At 38.2% G+C, this 7,582-nt stretch overlaps 1 protein-coding gene across 1 annotated transcript in view; it reads right to left on the bottom strand.

Annotated features, from left to right (window-relative positions):
• The window catches only part of MPDZ (multiple PDZ domain crumbs cell polarity complex component), a 163,714-nt gene that overhangs the window by 20,522 nt on the left and 135,610 nt on the right, over positions 1 to 7,582 (bottom strand). The window contains exons 33-35 of the mRNA XM_017867162.1: positions 1,331 to 1,423; positions 1,142 to 1,241; positions 984 to 994 (exon numbers count right to left, since the gene is read on the bottom strand). Of these exons, the coding sequence (XP_017722651.1) occupies positions 984 to 994; positions 1,142 to 1,241; positions 1,331 to 1,423 (204 nt within the window). The remainder of the gene's footprint in view (positions 1 to 983; positions 995 to 1,141; positions 1,242 to 1,330; positions 1,424 to 7,582) is intronic.

Here is a 7,582-nt window from a genome sequence, read left to right as displayed (position 1 = left end):
TGTTTTTTTTTTTTGAGACGGAGTCTCGCTCTGTTGCCCAGGCTGGAGTGCAGTGGCCGGATCTCAGCTCACTGCAAGCTCCGCCTCCTGGGTCTTACGCCATTCTCCTGCCTCAGCCTCCCGAGTAGCTGGGACTATAGGCGCCCACCACCTCGCCCGGCTAGGTTTTTTTTGTATTTTTTAGTAGAGACGGGGTTTCACCGTGTTAGCCAGGATGGTCTCGATCTCCTGACCTTGTGATCCGCCAGCCTCGGCCTCCCAAAGTGCTGGGATTACAGGCTTGAGCCACCGCGCCCGGCCGACTTTCAAGTTTTTACATCTCTAATCTCATCCGTTTTTCTGGATGCCCACAACCTTAGAAGATACATGGGTTATTTTACCTACTTCCTGATTCTATAGAAGCAGCTTACACAAACAGTTTTAATAAAATAGAAACACATATGTTACAAGCAGAATAAGAAAAGCATGCAACAAAAAAGTCAAGGCAAATGAAAAGTTAAAACATAGATTTATGGCTTAAAGGATGTGGCCTAAATACTTATTAAAAACTGAATTTTTAAAAAGTAACTTTAAGCTTCTTACTGGACAATGAAGAAATGATTAACAGTTATATGGTTCTCCCTCACTATAAGAAAGAAAAAGCATACCATATTTCAAGGAAACAAAGCTTTTTTCTGGCACTTATATTTAAAACGCCTCAAATGAGATACTAAATAAATATTAAGATCTCTTTTGAGGAGAGGAAACTCAAGTACAAGATATGTTTAACCCTAATAAAAGTTATATATTTAATGGTTAAGTCTTACAATCTGTTTATAAAGTAGTATACACAGTGGATATTTATAACAGCAAATATTCATTAAAAATATTTTCGCACTAACAGTCACTATTAAGGAGTTTAAAGTTTTCCTAAGGAAAAAATGGAAATATTTATCAAAAATGCCCAGTGAATATTGAATAATTTGTGTGGCAACAAAAAATACCTTAACACTACCTGGAAAATAAGAAATAGAAATTGAAGAACTTGTGAATAATCTCTTCTTTTCCTTAAGAACATGTCTTTTACAGCTACAAAACCCTAATTCCCTATGATTTGCAGACACAAACACTTTAATCATGCCCAAGGATGGGCCTATATTACCATTTGCTTTATTTTGGAAAATTACCTTTTCAACAGGGTAACCAACAACAATTTCATCATCTACAGCCAATATCTGATCTCCAACTTTGAGTCGTCCATCCTAAATAGAAACGTAGAAGAATTTGAGTAATATTCCAAAAGTAATTCCCTCCCCAACTACTTAATGACAGCAAGAAAGGTAAACCTCACCGTGGCTGCTACCCCATGCTCTGTTAAACTCTTTATGATGACTCCACTGAGTGTATCTTCTTCGCTGATAGCAATCCCCAAACCCCCCTGATCCTAGAAAAGTAAAAACAAAAATGCTCAGAAGACTTGAGATAGATTAATTTTATCCAAATGGATACCAAGGGTAAGAAAAGCAATTAAAACTCTTCTAAAGTCCAGAAATCTAAGACCTTAGATCTTACATCTAAGATCTTAGAAATCTTGTCTTTTCTTAAGCAAACTTTCAAATTTTCCTAATGCGAATAAATTTTCCTCCATCAAATATTCAAGTGTTGTCGCTCTTCCCATATGTCTGACATCTTTAGTAACTTTAGCAAAATATCTAGACAGCAAAAATACATTCAATAATTCAATCAAAACATTCAGCATTTACAAATTTTGTCTAATGACTGAGTAAGTCATTCAAAACCAACCAAAGAATCCCGCCTCCTCTCTGGCCTGTGGCTTGGAAATAACAACAGGATCTAGCCCCTTCATTCTTTTCTGCCCCTCTTCTTCCTTTAGCAGGCAGACTGCCATTACTGATGCAGACTCTGTCCTTTTGGGGGCTGAACACTCAAGAGTTGTTTCTACAGAGAACAGCATTTCAATCTGCTGCAGACTGAAAATGCCTCTCAGTCCCAAGACAAGCTCCGAGAACCTGCCAAGACTAGGGAGCTACACCTACTTTGCTACATTTTCCACATTTCCCTTTATCAAAACCAAATGTTCAGAAATATTGGCTTTTAGCTTTCTTTAATGTTTACTTTAATAAAATTAAAATCGAGTTTTAACATTTTCATGCTGGCCAGAGCCAGCAACCTAATTTTTTCTCCAGAGAAAAGTTACAAAAGCAAAGAAGAGAAAAGGGAATCTTGACATGGTTTCTCTGAAATATACACATGAGTTAAATGTGCCATCAGAGATGTTTATGGTAATGGCTATGACACCAAGGTAGGTTTCAACATCATTTTAAAGATTATCAACCTGCGGCTCTTCTGAGGTAGATTATTAATGCCTCATGAGTTTGAAACTGTCACTGACCATCTCTCTGCTACCTCTTTCTTTCCAGGTAATCAGTCATGTGTATCTGCCAGAGTAAGCTGCACCTTTAGAGTGAGCAGAATTGACTTTACCTTCTACCTAACAATAGAAATTTGGATATGGCACTTAACATCTCTAATCCTCAATTTTCTTACCTACGAAATCTAGATTTTCTTGTCTACAAAATGGAATAATAATACTTGTCACGTAACAGTCAGGAAAGTACTTTATTGGTACAGTGAGTATTTGCTGATTGTTTACCTAATACTGCTTCCCATCTTACCCCTCTATACAAATTGATTTTATTAGAATATCTAGCCTTCCCACCCACCCCTCTCTTCCCCCAACCTCCATATTCTCTCTCCCACCTTCTTCCCTCACCATGTTTCAGGCTGTAGATTAAAATATGCGCAGAAATTCTTTGATACTTCTCCCTTCAAGAAGGAACCTAAGAGCAGGGGCTAGACTTAGTGACTTGATTCTAACAAAGAGAATAAAGCAGAAGTAATGGTGTATAACTTCACAGTCAGGTCAAAAAAGGCAAAGGGGCTTCCTCCTTGCTGTCTCTCTTGGATAACTTGCTCTGCAAGATGCCAGCCGCCATTGTCCTAAGAAAACTCAAGCAGCCCCATTTAGAAGAAATAAGGCTTCTTGCCAACAGCCATTTGGGTAAATCATTTTGGAAGCAATGTCCAGCTCAGTCAAATTTTGAGATGACTGTAGCCCTAGCTGGCAATGTGTCCGCAATTGCACAAGAGATTCTCAGCAGATCCCCAGCTAAAATGCTCTGAAATTCCTAACCCATAGAAACTGTGAGACCATAAATGCCTGTTGTTTAAGTTGTGAAGTTTTGTGGTAATTTGTTACATAGCAAAAGTTAAGGAGCTCCAAGAATGGGGTTTGAACAACTGAAGTCAATTCTACAATTACAGTCCCATGGTCACAGTCCCTGGCTCAAAAGTAGACACATGATCTGAACTGATTCAATTAGGATGGACCTTGGAACTTTTGCTCAGAAGGCTTGAATAGCCATTCTCTCCCTTCCCCAAGATACATATAAAAGAAGTAGCGCATGGCCCAACTATGGTTGGCAGCCATTCTAAAACCATGAGAAAGACAAGTCTTGGGATAAAGCTGACACTGAATGGCACAGTATCACAGAGACAGGGAAAGAAACAGGCACTTGATGACACTATTCAGTCACAGAACCAACTACCCTTGAAGGTTGCTGACCTGAGTCCATAAATCCTCTTCCTTGATGAAACCTAATAGAATTAGTTCGTTTTTTCTGTTATTTGCAATAAGAGGAGTCTTAAAAGAAACAATAAGCAACAAATCTGCATGCATAATATGCCCAAACTCAACTATAATACTACAAAACAACTATATACACCTCAACAAACAATTTATTGATATCAGAAAAGCAGGATGAGGCTGGGCGTGGTGGCTCAGACCTGTAATCCCAGCACTTTGAGAGGCTGAGGCGGGTGGATCACCTGAGGTCAGGAGTTCAAGACCAGCCTGGCTAACATGGTGAAAGCCCATCTCTAATTAAAGTACAAAAGTTAGCCAGGCATGGTGGTGCACACCTGTAATCCCAGCTACTTGGGAGGCTGGGGCAGGAGAAGCGCTTGAACCTGGGAGGTGGAGGATGCAGTGAGCCGAGATCATACCACTACATTCCAGCCTAGGCAACAGAGTGAGACTGAGTCTCAAAAAAATAAAATAAATAAATAAATAAATAAGAAAAGAAAACAGGATGACAAAGGATAACAACATATAAGTGTGCAATTTTTTATTTAACTGCTCAGCTTTCCAACTTACTTTTACCAGATTGCATATAGTCCTTAGCAAGAAGAGATCTGAGATACTTTGTTTGGGGCTAGTTATTAAAACACTACCATACAGGAAATAGAAAACAAATTAAGGAAATATATTTTCGTGTTTTTTTTTGGTTTTAAAATATTATTTTAAAAGTTTTTTAGAGATGGGGTCTTGCTATGTTTCCCAGGCTGGTCTTGAATTCCCACCTCAGCCTCCCACATAGCTGGGACTACAGGCATGCGCCATTGTGCCTGGCTTCAAGGAAATATATTTTCAACGAGCTGTATAATTCAGCAGCTAGAAAAGAGTAATAAACAAGAATGAAAAGTCAAATTAAGCGCAACAAATTATTATTATTTGGAGGATTATTTTGAAGGTAGAAGCTTCTCTAAAATTCAAAAGAAGAAAACTCTTAATCCTATTTCAAGGCTTTCTCCACATAAAATTGTATGGATATGAAGCACAGCTTTGACAGTCATAGGCGGCTATTACCTGCTTTGATGCATGGGTACCTCCTAGGACAAACTGTGCTAAAATTAATCTTTAATCAAAACTGTTTTCTGATCAACTGAATTTGCCTTTCAGTCAGCTACTGTGGGTTTAGATTCTATGTATGGGAGCTCTCTGCTTATACTTCTATTTTCCATTTTAAAAAATAGAAAAGATTTTAAAAGATAATTGACTTGAGAGTTTCTAAGGAGTCAAAACAGAACTAGAACTGAGCTGTTAGTAGAGCTCTCACTTTTAGACAATGCAAAATTATTCTCTTCCTGACTCTCCTGATCTCAAGATCTTTCCCCTATGCATGTACAGCACATAACCGTTCATTCATTCTTCCTTCCCAGATACTTACTCAGTCTGAACTATGTCCATGACAGTAAGTAATGGGAAAGAAAAGTGAGAATTTCTTCTGTCAACATGTGTATGCTTTAGATGTACAGAAAAGATACCCACATCAAATTTCATCACAGGAGACAAGCTCTTGGGTCAAACACGGTTAAGTGACAAACAAAATGAAGACATTAATAGTAAGTACTATATAAACCAAAATATTGAAGTAATATTTCAAAATAAACACAGGTGAGATTTAAATTGGGTCTTTAGTGTATGTAGGATTTATATAAGTTAAAAGAAGTCAGAAAGACCAAGTGATATAAACCAAGGCAAGGAGGGATAAATTCTCAAAACCTTCTCCATGAGCTCTTGATTCAAATCAGTTTGACTGAAGTACAGGATTCCTAGAAGGAACATACAGGCATTTTAGAAAGACAGATGGGGCCCAGTAGCAAGTTGAAATAGGTAATGGATGGGAAATGGGACTTGGAGGCAGAAGACCAGAGCTCAATTCCAGCTCTACTATTTGGAGTTATGGGAACAGTTCAAAGTGGAGAAAATAATAGCAAGCTCACAGGGTTGCTAAGAAGTAAATAACATAATGAACACATGTTACATTACCATTGAATTATTATGTCAAATAACTAACTATAATTTTAAAAAATGTAGGATAGTAAAATGACAAAAGATTTAAGCTGATTCATGAGTGTTAGAAGCTGTGTCTTTCTCCCTTCTTTGCTTAATTGAGTTTTATTCTCAGAGCCATGTACTAATGGGGTTAGGAGTGCCAGGCTTAGTGCAATATGTCACTTAATGTCATTTTAACAATGGCTTCTTCAAGAGATGTTTCCAAGGATATATTCTATCGGGAACTCAGAAATTCATGGTTAGAAGTATTAACAAAATAATTATAATAACTCGCACTGTGGTAAGTACTTTGTATAAATTTTCATTTAATCTTTACAATAGCATATCTAATGTAAAGGGATTCTCCTCATCTCATGAGGAAAGTGAGACCCAGAGAAGTTAAATGGTATAGAAAATAGCCTGTTGTATGGCAAGAGTGACACCACCTTGAAGCGAAACTGCCATGGTGACCAGTGTTTGACTCCTGCATACCAAGGTGTTCTGTAGCGAGCCCTGTAGCATAGATAATCCTTCAAAAAGATGTTTACCTAACCTCTCCACTGGTAACAAGTTTCTGCAAGAAACTCCGAGACGTGACCAGCTACATGTCTTTATCCTTGCTAGGTAAAGAATACTTTCTGGAGGGTGGATGCTGGGATCCACTGTCTTGTGGCCACCAGCAACATGGCTTCTGTACATAAGTCCTTATTAAGCATTTCTTTCTGATAAACTGGATTTGTCAGCCTCTTTCTTCAGGCTCCCAGCTCCCTCAGTCTTTGGGGTTGGCTTGCATATACCTGCTTACCATGGAACAAATGGCTTGCCTATTGCCCAGAGAAGTTAAGTGACTCCAAAGCCCACACTTAAAATCATTAAAATCATGGTTAATTGCCTCTTCTGTCTAGCTACTTTTAAAAGATTCTTGTATCCCCTTACTTACTTTGGCTTTCATCAATAAATACATTCTAGCTACCTGAGCTTTAGATTTGTTTGAAATCTACATATAAATGGAAGCTTTCAGTGGGCAATACATTGAGGTTCTCCAAGGTCCTGCATTCCTCAATAGCATCTAATTTAGAAAGGGAAGTACACATAATAGACATCTGCTGAATAAATAAAAAAGGAGGCGAAAGGCAGAAACCAGCTTTTATATTGCAGAACGAAGGAACCTTGCTCATTAGCTCATCCAATCCCAACAATAACCCTTAATATAGGCAGCCCCATTTACAGAAGAAGAAAGTGAGGACCAATAGGATTAAGTGATTTATAGCTGATCACTCAGGATGTAAGAAGGGCTTCTGACAGGCAGCACAGGTTTCTGTCCACTCTCATTGCTAAATGCCCAAAGAACTTGAATGTATCTGTTTGGAAATGAACGTCCTTAGGAGGAAACTGGATCCTTTCCTTACTCCTTATACGAAAATTAATTCAAGATGGATTAGAGACTTAAATGTTAGACCTAATACCATAAAAACCCTAGAAGAAAACCTAGGTAGTACAATTCAGGACATAGGCATGGGCAAGGACTTGATGTCTAAAACACCAAAAGCAATGGCAACAAAAGCCAAAATTGACAAATGGGATCTAATTAAACTAAAGAGCTTCTGCACAGCAAAAGAAACTTCCATCAGAGTGAACAGGCAACCTACAGAATGGGAGAAAATTGTTGCAATCTACTCATCTGACAAAGGGCTGATATCCAGAACCTACAAAGAACTCAAACAAACTTACAAGAAAAAAACAAACAACCCCATCAAACAGTGGGCAAAGGATATCAACAGACATTTCTCAAAAGAAGACATTCATACAGCCAACAGACACATGAAAAAATGCTCATCATCACTTGCCATCACACAAAAGCAAATCAAAACCACATTGAGATCCCATCTCACACCAGTTAGAATG

Source organism: Rhinopithecus bieti, unplaced genomic scaffold (assembly GCF_001698545.2).
Source record: "Rhinopithecus bieti isolate Rb0 unplaced genomic scaffold, ASM169854v2 scaffold_3067, whole genome shotgun sequence".
Classification (NCBI taxonomy): Eukaryota; Metazoa; Chordata; class Mammalia; order Primates; family Cercopithecidae; genus Rhinopithecus; species Rhinopithecus bieti.
The sequence above is the reverse complement of the archived record's forward strand: the minus strand, read 5'-3'. Positions and strand labels throughout refer to the sequence as shown.